This window comes from Aspergillus niger (genome assembly GCF_000002855.4).
Source record: "Aspergillus niger supercontig An14".
Taxonomy (NCBI): Eukaryota; Fungi; Ascomycota; class Eurotiomycetes; order Eurotiales; family Aspergillaceae; genus Aspergillus; species Aspergillus niger.
In genome coordinates, this window is record NT_166529.1 from 1,359,939 (window position 1) to 1,377,772 (window position 17,834).

A 17,834-nucleotide genomic window follows, 5' to 3' on the forward strand; every position below is an offset into this window, starting at 1 on the left:
CAGGCAACACATTAAGAACCAATATGTCCAGCTTTACTGCATTGTTGGATACTTTCCCACACTTCTTCAATGCCAAAGGCTGTATCCTTTTCTTATGATATGCCGCGTTTCGAGTTGCCTCGTCGCTCGCGTCATCAGCTGGACAGCAAATGGCCAGGTTGCCGCTGGGAAGGTGTCTTCTTTGCCTCTGAGTTGTCTATGGAGCCTCTCTACCTTCTTTTGAGGTTCGAGCAGTCTCGCCAATCCTGGTTGGTATTCCATATGTGAAGGGTATTACAAGACCTGGGGTCTCGTATTTCTTTCTCAATAGCTGACGACGAGGATACTTTATATCGTTGTCACTCAGCGCACGAACACCGAAGTTAGTGACGACAATAAGGAAGCCACTATATCGTTGCTAGGCTCGAATATCGCAACGGAACTATTAGTTGTTCTCAGAAGCAGGGATGGGACTAATGTTGTGGAAGCATCAAAAAGCAGCTCACAAGTACAGGTATCCTGTCCATTACATGTAGACGCAAGAGCTCACTCACGTTGCGAAGCCGTTCGATGAGTTGGTCAGTTTTGAAAACAGTTTTGACAAGATGGTGATGAGATGACATGGATGGATCAGCTGACCGGCGCGTGGTAGTCACTACTGGACCACGTGTCTCCGCTTCTCGAGTGAGGACTATGAGTTCAGCCCATCTCAATCATCTTATTCTTATACCAACCCACATCTGTGCTGGCAGTTACTCACCAAGACTCAGTTATCCTTAATATGTCCGGCCACGTTGCGATTGTTGATGTGGAATTAGAAATGACAGAGTGACTGAAACTGATGGATAATGTCGAGAAACTAGTATATACTGAGCATACTACTGCATCAGTCTATGGCCAGTTATATATGGCTTGACAGGGCTAATCTACTACTCTCAGGTTCAGCAGGCTCTTTCAACTCGGCCTCGATGATGCTCTGTCCGTCCCCGGGTGGTGCCCAGAATTTCACAACCCTGAAGCCAGCCGAATCCAGAACCTTCGTCCACTGGCTAGCTGTTCGCTCCATGCTGTTACAGAAGATCAACATCTCCCAGTCCCACATTGCTGGCAGCATCGCACAGTCTTTGTCTGCCAATACAAACTCCTCTATGATTAACTTGGAGTATCCCATTTTCATGGCTGCTGCGAGATGACTCAGGATCTGACGACTTTCCTCGTCTGACCAGTCGTGAAGAATGAATTTCATGTAATAGGTACGCGCACCTGGGAAGATTCCGGTTAGTTGTGGGATGAGTCTCGTCTCTGGAAATATGCCCAATGCTTACCTTGGATTGGCTGCGCCTGGAATAGGTCAAATGATACATGTTCGATCTTTGGATGCTGGGTAGCCTCAGCCACAACGTGAGGCAGATCTTCCAAGATGAGCCGCCCTTGTACTTCGGAGAACTTGGACTCGAAAGCGACCAAATCATGGCCGCGTCCACCTGCTACGTCTACCAGGAGGACATTACTTTCACCCTGATGAAATCCGTCTATAATCCTCTCCTTGACAGGAAACCATTCAAGCCAGCTAGGGCGGCTCCCGCGGTCCGCTTCCATGAAAGTATTGCAAGCGTCCAAGAAACCTGGTTTTGTCGGCACCCAGTCCCAAAGCGACATTTCTGTCTTCTCCGCATACTGCAATGCGCCTTTCACAGCACCTGATGGGTTTTGGAAGTTGGTCATGCGCAGAAACTCGGGTACCTTAGCCAAGGTAGGCATACCAATATCAAAGCTATCGTTCTGTCAGTGGTGCAGCCACGCCACTTGAGTGACTGACTTACATAAATCTCACCACGGCCCCACTAAGCCTGTCTGTCATTTGTCTTGTCATTGTTGTGGGAATATAAACCCGTACATCATGCTCTGCAACGTACCCAATCCCTGCAAGGATACGCAGCACTCTTTCTGTTCCCGAAATAACTAACTTAGAAGCTTATTCATTGATGGGATTAGGACAACATTACCAGTCAGTACTAGATCTGCCCCTTTTGTGGCTGCTAGGTCCTCCAGCGTAACTGGACCATTCCGCTCACTGAGCGTGGAGAATATACCAAGGTCCATTGCGATGCGAACACACATTACATGTGTGGGCTGGTACGGGTCAGTCTTTCATGCTCATTAATTTTGCGGAAGCTTATTACCGAGTAAGCTAGATTATACACTGCATCTTGCGGCTTTTGAAACGCCTCCACCAGCTTCTGCGCCGCCTGGAGGGCAGCCAAGCGATCCGCTTCATCATGACTATTATGAAATGAATCTGCAGCCTGCGCGACCTGTCGAATAAGACCGTCGACCGGCTTTTGAGAGGCGCCATTCGCGTGAGAACTATTCGTAAACATGATGAAAGATATGCACGGGTAGCAGCACTACAGGGAACAGGGGAGAAGGAATGCCCTGCCCTTTTACAATAGTTGGGATCCTTATGTCTCTGGTTCAGCTGAGTAGAGCTATAGGACGGCTTTTTCCTCGATATGGAAGGAGGCGCACGACAGTGCGCACAGGAGTGGATCTGTCACCTCGATCAGCGTAGGGGGTGAGCGTCTACCTAATCCAAGATGCGGTACTTTTGGTTGTCAACGGCGGCCCGCAAGACCAGGCTAGACCAACTAGCAGCACTATCATGTTATTAGGGTTGGAGGGGCCCTGTAAAGGCCCGCCCCCGGCTGTCAGTTCCGTCACCTAGAGGCCGTCTTCCCACGCGCCACACGCTCTGGCTGCATTAGCGCCGCGCCGGTGCCTCGCGGAACCGCGATGGATATTCCGAGCCTTGACTCGGGCTCTGCTTTCACTCCTTCAATATAACTGAAGGTGACACTACGCCGCGGCATAAGTCCTGAACGTTGTCGAGGGTCTCTGGAGGTCATTGCGCGCATGGATGCAATACTATAGGCTGCCCAAAATTTGGTCCGCACACACCAGGCACGTCGATCTATTGGCTGGACGGGAGATGCCTGTTGAGGGCTGTTATGGCCCGGTTACTTAGCAAAAGCACAGGCCTAAGGGGCTTACAAGTGGGTCGTTTTGACATATGGCGGTCGAACCTTTTCCTATGCTCCGACGGCCAAATCACGGCAAATCCCGAGACATGGCTACCCCGGACGCCATTTGTTGATAGTCGATGTGTCGCTCGACGGCTGAACAAGGAATCTCTTTGTTCCTGTCAACTAGTCTATTGAATTATCAAATATCGACCATATCGCTCGATCGGGAACATGCCTGATCAAAAAACCTTTATATTTCAAGAATCCTGTAAAGAGTGCTCGTATCCTCCGAGCAGAAATGAATGATTGAGCCCGACCACCATGCCTGCCGACAAAGGCCCTCAGATAACTGCTGTGTCATGGAGCTTTGGGGGCGTGGCAATCATAGTCGTCACCATTCGACTGTATACCCGGCTGATACTGACTCGCAAAGCAGGCTGGGACGACTTCTTCATTGTTCTTTCCCTGGTAAGCTACCCCTGCAAGAGCCTCCTGTATAATACATCGGCTAACCCAGACGGTGCATGGATGCAGTTGAGCGCTATTGTATGTTCAGGGCTAGCCCAAACCGGCGTGCATTATGGGTTGGGGAAACACATGGCCGACATCTCCAATGCCGAATGGAAAATCGAGGCTTTTAAGTACACCGTCATCGCACCAAACTTCTCCATGGTCAGCACCACAACAGGAAAGCTATCCGTGGCCGTCTTCCTTCTACGCCTGATGGGTCAGACGGCTTCTCCGGCAAAACGATGGTTCCTCTACATCTTCAGTATAATATCTGTCGCCTGGAATGTGCTGGCCATTGTTGCCATCATGGGGTATTGCCGGCCTGCGGAGAAGATCTGGCGGCCTGAGGTTCCTGGATCCTGCTTCAGCTTGAAATTCCAGCTGATCGCTGGTATATCGCAAGCCTGTGAGCGTCAACACTGCCTATTGACGACACATTGAGCTAAGACTGCCGCACAGCATTCAACGCATTCGCCGACCTTACCTTAGCCTTGTTTCCAATTATCATCTTCTGGTCCGTCCAGCTGCCCTGGAAAATGAAGCTAGGTGTTATAGCCGTTATGGGCGCGGGAATCTTGTAAGCACCTCCAATACAGCCAAAGAAACTCTACTCATTCCAAAAAGGGCGGCGGCAGCAACCTTGGTTAAGGCCATTCTGCTAAAAAGTCTTCCGGCCCATTCAGACATAACTTGTGAGCACCAAATTCGCGGGCGGGCCCAGACACATAAGAAAAAGCTTAACATAGAACTCCAGGGTCTTGGGCCGATATTACAACATGGTACTCGTAAGCCACTCACATCTCCATGGTTCGTTATTAGTAAACCAAAACAAAACAAGCTAACACCATCCTCTCCGCACCACTAGAATCGAGGTAAGCAGGAACCTTCATCTCAGCAAAGCCTAGCTATACTTTTATCATGCGCTAAGTGGCGCCCATCCGGTTCATCGACAGATGTATGTGATCATCATCTGCGCCACTCTCCCTACCCTCCGACAATCATACAACTTTGCCTTGCATCGAACACGCTATCTGGGTTCATACTACAAAGGCTCCCACTCCGAAGCAGCAGCAGCAGCAGCAGCACGACAGAAGCCTATTCCTCTCCTTCGGCGCCAACCCGATCAGTCGCTTTTCGAGACATTCGCTGACGAAACCGGTCTGGTGAATGTAGCCTCTCACGAAGATAGCCACGTCTCGCCTGAAAGGGGTTCAAATCATACGTCCATCACAAAGACTACGGAGATTGAGGTCCACGAGGAGAGCAAGTCCAAAGGGGATATCGAGAATCCTCACTTCCCGCGAGCGAACCCCTTTAGGACAGATCATCAGTAGGATAGGACGGAGGAGTGATCCGGGGACGACGGTTCGTATGTTAGCTAGATCGATATTTCGTCAATAGAAACGGGTTTTTGAATGTACGACTGTGCTAGTGACTGAATTATTGCTTTTTAGCTGGGATCGGAAATAAATCTCCACGGGAGATTAGGAGGGAGAAGCAGGAGCCAATGCAATCACAAGTCTGAAGGTCAATCAACCATTTATCACCACTGCATCAATTCAACATCCATCTCGTCTGCAAAAAAAGTTCTTCTCATACTCATCTGTGTTATGATCAGTCGGAATTGGCTATTCACTTGCTATTTTCAACGCCATCTAATAGACAGTCAACCTACTCTCACAGCAAACCCTCCTGATTGATTCCCGAGCTCATGGCATGTCCCCCTACCGCAACCTGCCCTATCATATCTTCATCCCTCGTCACCAAGAGCGCTTTCAAATCTAAAGAAACACGTGAAAATGGCAGCGAAAGCGAAAGCGAACGCAACAGCCAACATATCGCCAAGTCCACTGGAAACGCAAACGCTGAACTGCAACAGACGGGCAAAGTTAAAGAGCTCTTTCAGGACTACGGTCATGGTCGATCGCCAGAATCTATCACGGTTGGTGGGGCATATGCGCCCATGAGTGGCTACTTTTTGCCGAGCAACTTGCTTGAAGATCAAAATGGGCCGAGGACGCCGAAAATAATTGCGGAAGGGCTAGCGGTACCGGCTGGGAAAGTGAAAGGAGATGACTCTGAGCCTGTGTCGTCAGCCATGGTTACTTCGAGGATGAAATTGAATCAGGTGCTAGGGAATAGAAGGAAGGTTGGTTGTGCAGCGTCGCTTCCTGCTGGGACGGCTGCGCATCCTGTTGAACATGGTCCTCTTGCTGGAAGGTCTTCTGGGGTTGGTGTGTCCTTCGGGGCTGAGGGGGATCCCGCTTTCGAGGGTTCATATGAGGATGATTATGATGATGCATGTGCCAACCACGCTGCGAGTGATGGTGATCGCGAAGATAAAGAAGCTTTGAAAAATGGCGGCAAGACTGATAATACTGGAGAGTCAGAATACCCCAGGTTCAGTCAAGTTGATTATTTTACGCAACATCAAAGCTTACAAATTCGGACAACCGGGCTTCCCAAGCGACCAAGATATTCTGCGGCTACTGTTGGATTTCCGTGTCCTGTTACCGTATGGGCTTTCATAGATAGGGGTGATCCCAAGCATGGGATGCCAACGGCAGCAGATTTACCCTGGGAGATCCGAACATTGCATGAGACAAACGAGCTGAACACGATTGCGGCTTATCTTGCTAGCATGCGACGAAACCTCAAAGATCTAGACGTCAACTTTACCTTTCACTACCGCCCAGTGTCCTTTATTGACAAAGCAGATCGTGTTAAGAAAATTGGGGGATACTCCTCCTCTGACAAGCAAAATGCTCATACCGTCGCAGACCTGTATATGCATACAAAGGACGATCGGAGTTGGGGGACGCTCTGCGTTACGAGGGAGCATCATGTCCAGGGAATGGCCTGGCATTACTGGGCAGTTGCTGCTATCTCACCACCCAAGTCGCCGTTCCAGTCAGTAGATGAGAAAGGGGTATACCTTCTCATGTACGACTCAAGGCCGCTCAAGGAACCGACCAAAAAGCGCGACCGGGATTACTGGAGGAACTATATGCGTCGTGATCAGTACAAATTACTGGTGGAGATAGGGAAGAATTTCAAGGTCCTTGATCTCGCAATCAATCGGAGGCAGCTCTCGGTCGAGGGTGAGGACGATCCCCTGCGTCTGACCCTGTGGTGGCTTTGGAATATTGCCCGGTACGGCGGGGGCTTCTATGAGAGAGACGGCGAGCTGGACGACCCACGCTGGAGGTTGACAGATGCCAGATGGCTCCACTTTGATCAGGATTGGTCGAGCAATGTGCGAACAGCATTGCGGTGGAAAAATGTTAAAGAATGGTTCTCAGAGCAACGGCTGGATGAGCAGCTAACCCACGAGCAAAGGATCCAAGCACATGCGGTAGCTGCCTAGAGGCAATGACCCGTTAATGTGGCATAACAAGAATGCAATTGGACCTTTTCTGTCATTCTGCAAATCTAATATTGAGCTTCGGCAACGCGGTTCTGCAGGTGGCTCAGTTTAACGAGCCTCGTGACCCACAAGACCGTCCATATGAGGGATAGAGATGGAGCGGACCTAGGGTGTCAGGCACTTACGGCCGATATGGTCTGGTCCCGAAACCAGTCGTCTAGTTACGCCAGTTGTAGCAACAGAGCCGAGATGAGGCGGAGTAATCTTGATTCGTCCGGGAGTAACCCGGGAAACATACTCAAAGAGGAACCAGATCACCTACAACGGAGCAAAGAATGCAGTAACAAGCCAATCATGATGCTGCTCATCGGCAGCAGTCCGCGATCTGGTCGAGTTAATCTGGCCTTCGATCTTTCAACTTCAATGGGAGATATCCCGAGGTTCGTTTTTGACTTTCGGAATGCGGCGAATTGTGATTGGAGTAGTTGCCACTGCCGCGGACTCGTTGACATCACTGCAAATTCGGCCGACGAGGGCTCTTGTGTTGCTGCAGCGGGCCGATTAACTAGGTTCTTCCGTCTGTGACTTTTCGGAGACGCCCTGAGAATGCAGAAGAAAGTATATAACCCTGTATACATAATGTTACATCCCGTTACCTTGCTTGGATAAAATTCATACCAACCCAGATGAATGTGTCGATGCAAGCCCGGCTTTGTGCGTCGCATCAGCCTCCATGACGCCACTCAATCATTGGGGCATCACCCTCGTTGTTGTCCCCATTGTGGCATGCGTCGTGACAACTCTCTTCTTTATCCTCCGATTATATTCTCGACGACTTGTCCGTCAGAAACTCGATCTCGGGGATGTGTTGATGGGTATAGGGCTTTTCTTCTCATACGGCCTAACCCTCTGTACTGTGATATGTGAGTCACTTCATAACCCCAATTTCAATGCTAATTAGCTTACATGTCATCTAGCGGCATTCAACGGCGTTGGTCACGAATTCTGGTCCCTCTCCAGGCCTACCAGAGGGACGGTCACTTTGGTGAGTATACCAATCTCCCGCAGTGAGGTCCAAGTTCTAATCGAACGGGGTAGCTCTTTTGGTGCTCAACGAAATTCTGGGTATTAAGCCACGTTTTCGTGAAATTCTCCTATATCGTTCTGCTCCGCAAGCTTTTCGGAGCCATCACATATTGGCGGAGGCTTACCACCGCATTGATCGTGTTCACGCTTGCCTGGGGCATTGCTTCCATCTTTGTCAGCATATTCCAATGTTGGCCTGTGCGTTATTTCTGGATCAAGCACATTGATGGTAGCTGTATGCAGGGGCGAAATACCTTCTACATTGTGGTTGGGTCGATTGCGCTGGCTGAGAATTTCATCTTGGTCTCAATGCCCTTGGTCGTGGTTTGGGGAATGAATCTGTCGCCCCGACAGAAGGTAGAACTAAGTCTTATCTTTGGATTCGGTGGATTGTATGTCTCCCGCTCTACAACTAATCGAACTGGTTGAATGAATGGTACTGACAGTGAACAGGGTCTGCGCCATCGGCCTCTTGCGTATGGTCACATTCAAGAGATACGTGACGGCAGATGCTACCAGTATGTTAATCCATCTACCCTCGTGGTCAAATGACAAGAAGTTGCTAATGCTCTCCAGCAAACGGATATCTCCAGGCTATATGGTCCATCGTCGAACTTGAGTTGGGCATTATCTGTGCTTCGGTGATATTGATGCGCCCGATATTCCAACCGCCTCTCGGAATCATTCAAAATGAAATGTTGCACCATGCGTGGCCAAACATCAAAGTCCAGTTACTCTTCAAAAGGCGGGCAGACGATGAGTTCGTTGTCATGGCCGAAGCCGCTGGCCTTTGCAGGGACGGGATCAGTGGATGAGTGGTCTCAAGTGCGTGCTGAAGCATACAGTTCGTGTGTGCGCGGTAGTGTGGATGATAATCCCAGTTTAGCTGGGATCCAGGACATAATGGTCGAGGTTTCGATTGATCGCGAGATGCGAACGGGGGAGGAGATGGTGTAGCACATGACTCCCATCATGTCAGCTGATACCCTGGCGTACTCGATGCAGTCATTATCTTCTCTGTCAATAGTAATCTACTATACTTGGTACATATTTTTATTCTGATAGATATTCTTATGGGGATCCAAAGGGATAGGAGTGCGCGCTATAGCCAGTCCAGAATGAGAAATGAGAAGGACTTCAGGGAATATGATGGGGGATTGGTGCCGATTTCGAGCTATATTGGAGAATCCGCAACTAAATTCATCTCCTGTGAGCAAATGTGAGAGATCTCGGGGCATTACTGGTCCTAAAGAAAGATATCCGGTGGAGTGATATGTTGTGCTGCGGCAAAGATCCGACTCATTCTCCTCCTCACGCGCAGTTTCGTCCGTGGACAACCACAACGCCAGCTCCACACCATCCCAGGTTATTCAGCACATGTCATTTGTGTTCCTTGATCGCTGACGTATCTTTTCTTTTTTTTCTTACTATCTAGGAATACGCTGAATACGATATCTGCCCTCCAAGATGCTGCATTCCATAGGTCACCGCTGCCTCGACCAGCGTATTGCGGATAGACAAGATGCTCATACGATTTCGGATTCATCTCTCCGGCAAGGGCTATCAGACCTGCTGCACATAATGCCCATTTGGTCGGCCATGACTGGCTCATCAACTCGAGTGATCGTCCTAATGATCGGCACCCCGCGCTCCCCATCCTCGGTCCGCGTTCCGTTCAAGATAGTGGCATATGAACCCGTTACTATGATGATGCAACTACTACGGAGGTATACCACGAGGATTAGGCTGCTGACTATAGGAAACAATGTATAGGAGAATGGTATTACACAAGGACGCGACTTCTATTTTCATGCCGCCGTAGTATATATTGGGCACCACAGACCGACCTTCTTCATGGAGCATCCAGCATCATAGATCTATTTCTCTGTCTCAACATACTAGTGAAACATCTCGGATTCATCCAGCAAGATAACACTGTCCATCATGCCTCTCGCAAGTGATGCATTCCAGGCAGATCTCTCACGTCTCTCACCTTCCCATCTTGAAGTTTCACTTCCCGTCACCCTCTCTCTCGCCGTCCTGGCCTACCTTCTCCTCGTCTCCACCCTCCGCTTCCAGCGCGTTCGCATCCTCTACCGCGACTACCCACAGTATACAACTCGTGCATCCATGTCCCAAATGACCGTGGACGATGCATGGGCGATACAAAAGAACATCTTGCAACTTGAGTTCCCTACCACTGCAGTGAAAGCCCTCCAATTTGCGCTTTTTCGGGTAACGATTCCTCCTTACGTCCCCTCCTCTTGACATACTGACGCCATGTGATCTCCCATACAGACATATGGCATCCCGACCATCTCCTCCCTCCTTCTGCATACCTCCCAATTTTCAAATCCTGCCACCTCCTTCAAACGCTACGCAGACACGGGTGCCCTCATCGGTCAGTTCGTGACATGCCCTCCTACCTCCTCTCGTGCACGCACCGCCATTGCTCGTACCAAATTCCTACACTCCGGATACCGTGCCAGCGGTAGAATTCTCGAGTCTGACATGCTCTATACCCTGAGCCTATTCGCCACGGAGCCGATCCGCTTCGTGGAACGATTCGAGTGGCGAGCAATGACGGAATTGGAACGATGTGCTATTGGAACTTACTGGAAGAGCCTGGGAGATGCCCTGGATATCAGTTATGATGAGTTACCATCGGGAAAAAGCGGGTTTAGTGATGGCCTGCATTTCTTGGAGGAGCTCCGGCAGTGGGGTGACCATTATGAAGAAGAGAACATGAGACCCGACCACCGCAATAGATTGGTTGCTGACAAGACGATGGACGTCATTGTTTATGGATTTCCTAAGTGGGTGAGAGGCGTCGGGGTCAGGTTTGCCACCTGTGTGATGGACAACAGATTGCGAGAAGCGATGATGTGAGCTTTTCTGCATAGCACATTCTTTGTGATGGCTTCTGCAAAGAGCCATGTGCTGATAGTCTGAACCAGGTACGATGCGCCACCCGTGCGGTATCGGAGGATTTTTACGGGGCTGGTAGCCCTACGGAAGTATTTTCTGCGATACCTTCACCTTCCTCGGCCGATGATTCTCCGACAGGAAGTTTTCAGTGATACTCCCAATGAAGACGGTCGGTATTATGTTCAAATATGGAAAGGAATGCCGTACTACGTGCAGCCGACCATGTGGAACCGCTGGGGTCCGGCGGCGTGGCTGACGTGGGCCCTCGGCCTTCCACTTCCCGGCGATGATGGCGATACCTATTACCCAAGGGGTTTCGATGTAGCCGATCTAGGACCGAGGCAATTTGAAGGAAGGGGCCGGAAGTCAGTGGGTGAATATGTAGATGTCTTGGAAAAGGAACACAAAGGACAGTGTCCCTTTGGCGGGAGGAGTGACCAGCCGGAGATATGTTTGAGTCGTTAGGAAATTCTAGAAAGGACGTGGCCTATGAATGACTTTGCTAGAAGGGACATCAGCTGGGTCGAATACAACGCCTACTTTGCACAAGCAAATCATTCGATCGTCAGCGTGGGTCTAACCGTTGCGAACCATGGTTCTTTCACTGTGACAGAGAGCGCTGTCGGCGAGCCTTGACATCAGAAACCTTCCCGCCACACCTTGGGAAGCCCAGAACGTCGTGGACTTCGGTTTATAAACCGGTTGGATGTCCTCGTGGCTATCTCAATTCAGCAGCAACAACCATTGCCCGCCATGTCTTCCATTTCGGCACCGCCAACTCCTCCGCCTGAGCGCCGGCTGCCAGAGGGGATGGATGCGTGGATTCTAGGGGCCGGCATCTCTTCTCTGACTGCAGCTGTGCATCTCATTCAGGAGGCGCATGTGCCCCCTTCTCGTGTTCACATTCTCGAAACTCTCAGTCAAGCTGGCGGCGGGAGTATCAGTACGGGGGACCCCGTCAATGGTTATGATTGCCGCGCTGGGGGAATGCCTCCATTCAACGACGTCTGCATGGAAGAACTTCTTTCTCTGGTCCCCTCCAAGACCAATCCAAACCTGACCGTCCTCGAAGAATTTCACGAGTTCTGGGACACTGAAGCAGTGAAAGATCACCCTCATACTCGCTTCCTCACCCGCCATAAACATGGTCTTGAACGCATTGACGCCAAGCGAGCCAGTCTGGGACTGCGCGACCGCGTGGACCTATTCATGCTGGCCTCAAAGTCGGACAAGTCGCTCGGCCGCTCGCGCATCTGCGACCATTTTAGCAATAGCTTCTTCAAAAGCTATTACTGGATGCTCCTTTCCACGACGTGAGTCGTATCTTGGTACCGTTGATTTGCCATGCCTCACTAACAATTCCTCCTAGCTTTGGCATAAAACCTGTTCATAGTGCAGCTGAGTTCCGGCGCTACCTTCAACACTACATGCACGACATCCACGAGATCCACTGTCGCCGGAAGCTAGATGGTGGCCGTTACAATCGTCACGAGTCTATCGTCTCACCAATTGCTCACTTTTTGTGCTCCCGTGGCGTGGACTTCCGTTTTCACACCACAGTCACTGATATCATCACCACCCCTTCAAGCAGCGAACCGCACCGAGTATCGGCCATCAAAGCCATACATGAAAATGAGCCCGAGATGACGATAAATCTGGGGGAGCGGGACATCGTGCTGGTCTCACTAGGCTCGGTTATGTCCGGCTCCACAACGGGAACCAACACGTCCCCACCGTCCTTGGAACTAATGGATATCGAGAAAGACTTGGACGAGAATTGGCTGCTGTGGCTAGAGCTCTCCACCAAAAACCCTATCTTCGGGAACGCATACAACTTCTGCACACGCATGGCGGAGTCCCGCCTCGAATCATTTACCGTCACCTTTTCCTCCCCCGAGTTCTTCAACCGCTTTACCGCCCTCACAGGTGATAAAGTAGGAAGTGGGACTTTCGTCACCCTCAAAGACACTCCCTGGCTCCTGAGCATCAATCTTCCCCAGCAACCTCTCTTCCCGGATCAGCCTGCGCACGTGCAGGTACTCTGGGGCTACGCCATGTACCCCGAGCGGGAGGGCGACTATATCAAGAAACCCATGCTCGAATGTTCCGGACAGGAAATCATGGAGGAGATATTAAAACAGTTGAATTTCCCCGTGCAGGGGATCCTAGACCACTCAATCACCCTCCCATGTGTGGTTCCGCGAGCGGCGGCGACACTGTTGGTCCGCTTGCGCAGCGACCGACCTCCAGTGATTCCCCCGGGAATCGACAATCTCGGGCTCATAGGCCAGTTCGTGGACATCCCGGGAGAGGTGGCCGTGACGATGGATTACGGGGTCCGGTCAGCGCAGACGGCGGTCCGTCAGCTAATGGGGCTGGAAAGGCACAAGGTATTGTCTAAGCGAAGTTCCGCAATCAATTTAAAAGCTTTGTAGGCTCTTTACGACCGGTTGACCTTGTGGTTTGTCGTTGATGCGTGCTTCATTCAGCATTCCGCCTGGGTTTATGATACATGGATTCTTCGTTATACTGGCTTTCCATGTCATGATACTCTCATCCAGTGCCTCTGTCAAACACTCTGCCGATTCAACAATCTCTTCGTGCGATCACATCGAGGATTTACATTTCAATGTGCATCTCAACAAGACCAAAAGCACGATTTAATGCATGTACATTGTTTCCAAACTAGCGTGTTGTGTTTATGAGTTGTTATATTACCCTCTATCATCGATTTAGAATGAGCTTTCTAGCAATTCTACTCATAACTGTCGTAGTCTCGAACAGTCGACGGGACCTGCTCTCCTCTTATATAGGTGGGCAGGTGGGATTGAGATCACGAGATGGATGAAGCAAGTGTCCGGATATAGCACTTGTCGTCGATTCCTGTCATAGAGGAATGCAGAAGAATGAGTACCCTGATCTGATGGCCGAATATTATTTTCCAGGGATGTATCTATCTGGAGTTGTGTATCAAGACATATTTGGTGAAGGGATACTAGTAAAATCCATACAAGCTTTCCTGCACACCGCCAATACATAATCCGAGTATACATAAAAACCAAGATAAACCGATACCAATAACGATGTTTGAAGTAATATGATGCCAATCCGTGCCAATAAAAATGGTGGATATACCAATAAGGCGTACCTATCGCGCCAATAACGGACCCAGATTATATGCACTAATACCGCTGCAAATATAACTCCAATAGAAAAGAGAGTCAATGTTCGCCGACCCCGATGATGTTGATCAAATATCAGTCGACGTCGGATCCATTCCCATGAATACTTTATACAATCGTCTGCTCACGGCTGGACCAATGCGTGAATCGGTGAGGGCGCCGTTTTTGTTTGCTGATTTCTGAAAGTATAATGGTCAGTACCAAGACAAAGATATAATCGAATAAGGCGAGGAGCCGTAAAGGAATATACCTTGACGTCTTCTAATAGCCCCGGTCCATGTTTCCGCATCGCATTTACCAAATCCATCGCACTTGGGTATTGCGTCGCAATGCCATATGCCATTGACGCCGTGACTCGGTTCACCTCCTGGAGCATCTTCACGAATGCGTCGGATCGGTTCTCGCCGGGCTTTACTTGTCCTACATCCATACAAAATGCGGAGTCATTCAAGTCCATCCGCTCCCGGCGATAGGGCACAGTGGAAATATACTCAGTGAAGTTCTTGATCCATTCCGCGGACTCTGCAGGGGAGCTTGTATGATGGATTAGGCACGAATGGGTCACCTGTAAATCGAGGAGAGCGTCTTCAACCGTGTCGCTGTCTATAGGCGTAACCGGTTCAGGCTGCTGTTGCTTTCTCCGCGTTGAGGGACGGGCAGAGCTGTCTTCATATTGTCGTCGCACAGCGGCTTGGTAGGCTCTGTTTTGTGCATTGTTATTCTTCCGCATTAGACTTGTCAAGCCTTCGATTAAATAGATCGGTCGAGACTTTGGGTAGGCTAATTTCAGGCGCTCAACGTGGTCGTTGATAGTATTTCTTGGTTCGGTTGTTGGGGCCACGATCATATTGATAAAGTCTTGAGCCGCTATCAAACATAGGACATGCTCCTCTTCGTCGCGGATGTGAAGCGCGCACGGTTCCCAGTGACCAAGGGAGTCGTTATATGTAGCCCGAACCTTGCGACGCCACTTGACGATATTCGGAATGGTACTGGGGAAAAATGAGAGATCAACTTTGAGAAGGCGCATAAGCTCCGAGGTCTGATTCCCGAGACTTGTGTCGGTAAATGTAGAGGCGAGGTCAATTAGCATCTCATGCGTCGAATCCTTCTTGTCCACCTTGAGCTTGTTGACCTCAGCAATGTCCGCTGCGAGTTGCTTTTCGCGGGCTTTATCTTCCTTGGCTTTCTGCTTGCGCTCCTTTTCAAGTTGCCTGTCGTGTTCCCTTTGTGCCTTAGCCGCCTCCCGCTCTCTGGCTTTAGCCTCCTTCTCTTCGCTTGTAACCTTGATTGCTTTGCGCTGGGGCTTCCGCGGTGGCGGCATCTCTTCAACCTCTATATCATCGCTTTGATCCTGGATCCTCCGACCTCTCGACGACCTGGACGCAGATTCGCCATTGCTGCCACGGGAACGGTCTTCAAGGGTTGCTAGTAGATTCGCAGTCCGACTTGAAAATGCGTTTGCTTCGACTCGCTGGGCCACATCAAGTAAATCGTCGACATCCGGGAAATCCAATTGGTCGCTGGACACTTGAATCGCCTCTTTCCGGGGTCGGTTGTTACTGCGGGTGTCACTGGAATTGCCAGCATCATCATCATCGAGTGAGATAGTGTTTACAGCACGCGAGCTTATGGCTGGTCTGACCGGTAGATTATGAGTGGGTTCAGGCGCCGATGAGGTGAAGACAATAGGGTCGGATTCTCCATTCCAGGCCGGAGGTTTTGTAGGGGCGGGACCGTCCGAGGATAAGATTATGTCGTCATCGGAGAAGAGGAACAGCGAGTTCTTAGCTGGTGGAAGCGGTACATCTTTGACGGGTGTGATCTCATGGCTCAAGCGCCGTCGTTTGGCGGGCTGCTCGATGGGGTTATCGTAGGTAAATGCGGAGAGGTCAATTTCGTCGGAGAAGATGGAGTCCGAGGCGGGTACGACAGGCGGGTGAGAATGCGCTCTGCGGATGGAGAGCTGCTCACGTCGCTCTAACGGGGGCGGAGGGGTGGAGGAGAGGAGATCGATGACCTCTGGCATGTTGCCCAAAACACCAAAAGGCCCAACCTCGTAATGGCAACAGCGGGGATGAAGAACAACCGCCGAACTGGAGACGACGGCACGTGTCGCGGGGAACACGTCGGTGGCACGGTGTCACGTGAAGCAATTCAATATCTACTGGATGTGAAAGTTGATGAACTGAGCATCACGAATTGAATATAGTACACGCAAGTCAAGGGTATTATTCTAACAATCAATCAAAGCAGCTTCACAAGGAATGCAGCAGCGAGGGCAAGCACCACTCCCACCAATGCAAGGAAGGTAAGAAGCTGTTGGAAGCCATGGAACGGCCGCTGTTCCTGGCCGAGCATCTCTTCGATTTCCTGCTCGAGTTTCTCGCCCATAGCTGTCAGTGAGAACTCCTTCTCGACACGCTCTTTCGCGGCCACAGACATCCTGTCCAGTTCCTCCTGCTTCATGCCGTACAGCACCTTGTCCATCACCGCAGTCCAATCGGCATCCACCTTGGCGTCACGGAGCCAGCCCGTTTCGCCCTCCACAATGGTCTCCAAAGGCCCTCCAGTATTCGACGCAAGCACCGGCACGCCAGCCCGCATCGCCTCAACCGGTACGATCCCGAAGTGTTCGTTAATCGGCGTATACAGGAGCAACTTCGCCTGCAGCAAAAGGGTATCCCGGAACGCCGTCGGCACGGACAGCAGGAAGAGCACATCGATGGAATCGGGTATCGAAAGGGCCGAAATAACCGTCTTAGATGTCGCCGTCTGCAAGCCCAACCCAGTCGCCAATTCATCCAGCTCCCGATGATACTGCACATTCTCCTGGACGCGATTATCGTAACCACCTGCATCAAGCGAACAACCAGTTAGCACACTCCTCTCAACCAGCAAACAACGAGCGCAGCCTCGACGGCCAGACAAAAGGGAATACCCACCAGCAACAACCAATCTAGTCCCCTTCCTCTTCTCCTCCCCAAGACCATGATAGGCACGAATCGCCAACGCCAGGTCCTTCTTCCTCTCAAACCGATTGACACTGAGTAGGATCTTCTTCCCACCCCACAACTTCTCCCCATCCTTCACCACCCCCTCACCCCCATCCCCAGCCTTCGTATCAACACACGGATAAACGACACTCAAATCTCCAACCTTCTCCCTCCCAAACACCCCACTAACAACCCCTCTCGTAAACCTCGAATTCGCAACCACCTTATCCGACGCACTCACAGCCCACCCCTCAAACCAATCAAACGGCACGCGATACAACCCCTTAAGCAGCTGCAGTACCGAACCCCCCTCATCCCGCCTGGCAAGCAACTGATCCGGAAAATGACAATAGAACAAAATCCTCTGCTTCCTGCTGTTCTTCTTCCCACCAAACACCTTCAAAAAGGGCACACAAGCAGGCATCTGATCCACAATGAACACCTCCTCCTCCCCCTCCCCATTATCCCCACTCGTAGTCTCCCCACACAACAAATCCCACGTCAAATGCAATTGCCTCAGGATAGCCATGAGCACAAACAACCGTCCGCCCACATGCGCCGGGAAGATCGTATTCCCGCGCACCTGCACATCAAGTGTCCCATCGCGCGCCTCCTCAAAACAATGCGATTTATCCCGGTGCGAGGTGTAGATTGTGACGGGGTGGCCTCGCGATTGCAGTGCTAGGGCCACGTCGATGATTAGACGTTCTGCGCCGCCGATGCCGAGATCGGGGTGGATGATGGTAATTTTGGCGGGGGGCAT

The 17,834-nt window shown here is 50.8% G+C and overlaps 8 protein-coding genes across 8 annotated transcripts; 5 read left to right on the forward strand and 3 right to left on the reverse strand.

Moving 5' to 3' along the window:
* Positions 1-880: 880 nt before the first annotated feature.
* On the reverse strand, positions 881-2,360 carry An14g05840 (uncharacterized protein; the record flags this gene model as incomplete). The annotated part of the gene is made up of 5 exons (XM_059744319.1): positions 881-1,242; positions 1,305-1,761; positions 1,814-1,926; positions 1,986-2,112; positions 2,163-2,360. The coding sequence occupies 5 exons, from the start codon at positions 2,358-2,360 to the stop codon at positions 881-883; spliced, it is 1,257 nt and encodes a 418-aa protein (XP_059602382.1).
* Positions 2,361-3,323: 963 nt separating this feature from the next.
* An14g05850 (uncharacterized protein) lies at positions 3,324-4,846 on the forward strand (the record flags this gene model as incomplete). The annotated part of the gene is made up of 5 exons (XM_059744320.1): positions 3,324-3,918; positions 3,972-4,089; positions 4,137-4,297; positions 4,351-4,384; positions 4,441-4,846. 5 exons carry the CDS (start codon positions 3,324-3,326, stop codon positions 4,844-4,846), a joined length of 1,314 nt encoding a protein of 437 aa, XP_059602383.1.
* A 377-nt stretch (positions 4,847-5,223) lies between these two features.
* On the forward strand, positions 5,224-6,879 carry An14g05860 (hypothetical protein; the record flags this gene model as incomplete). The annotated part of the gene is made up of 1 exon (XM_059744321.1): positions 5,224-6,879. One exon carries the CDS (start codon positions 5,224-5,226, stop codon positions 6,877-6,879), a length of 1,656 nt encoding a protein of 551 aa, XP_059602384.1.
* Positions 6,880-7,612: 733 nt separating this feature from the next.
* On the forward strand, positions 7,613-8,780 carry An14g05870 (uncharacterized protein; the record flags this gene model as incomplete). Its single annotated transcript, XM_001401173.1, has 5 exons — positions 7,613-7,802; positions 7,857-7,924; positions 7,978-8,357; positions 8,419-8,483; positions 8,542-8,780. 5 exons carry the CDS (start codon positions 7,613-7,615, stop codon positions 8,778-8,780), a joined length of 942 nt encoding a protein of 313 aa, XP_001401210.1.
* Positions 8,781-9,909: 1,129 nt separating this feature from the next.
* Positions 9,910-11,358, forward strand: An14g05880 (uncharacterized protein; the record flags this gene model as incomplete). Its single annotated transcript, XM_059744322.1, has 4 exons — positions 9,910-10,200; positions 10,264-10,785; positions 10,869-10,922; positions 11,032-11,358. The coding sequence occupies 4 exons, from the start codon at positions 9,910-9,912 to the stop codon at positions 11,356-11,358; spliced, it is 1,194 nt and encodes a 397-aa protein (XP_059602385.1).
* A 288-nt stretch (positions 11,359-11,646) lies between these two features.
* On the forward strand, positions 11,647-13,328 carry An14g05890 (uncharacterized protein; the record flags this gene model as incomplete). The annotated part of the gene is made up of 2 exons (XM_001401175.1): positions 11,647-12,206; positions 12,263-13,328. 2 exons carry the CDS (start codon positions 11,647-11,649, stop codon positions 13,326-13,328), a joined length of 1,626 nt encoding a protein of 541 aa, XP_001401212.1.
* An 871-nt stretch (positions 13,329-14,199) lies between these two features.
* An14g05900 (uncharacterized protein) lies at positions 14,200-16,104 on the reverse strand (the record flags this gene model as incomplete). The annotated part of the gene is made up of 2 exons (XM_059744324.1): positions 14,200-14,247; positions 14,326-16,104. 2 exons carry the CDS (start codon positions 16,102-16,104, stop codon positions 14,200-14,202), a joined length of 1,827 nt encoding a protein of 608 aa, XP_059602386.1.
* Positions 16,105-16,322: 218 nt separating this feature from the next.
* On the reverse strand, positions 16,323-17,834 carry An14g05910 (uncharacterized protein; the record flags this gene model as incomplete). Its single annotated transcript, XM_059744325.1, has 3 exons — positions 16,323-16,930; positions 17,021-17,445; positions 17,467-17,834. The coding sequence occupies 3 exons, from the start codon at positions 17,832-17,834 to the stop codon at positions 16,323-16,325; spliced, it is 1,401 nt and encodes a 466-aa protein (XP_059602387.1).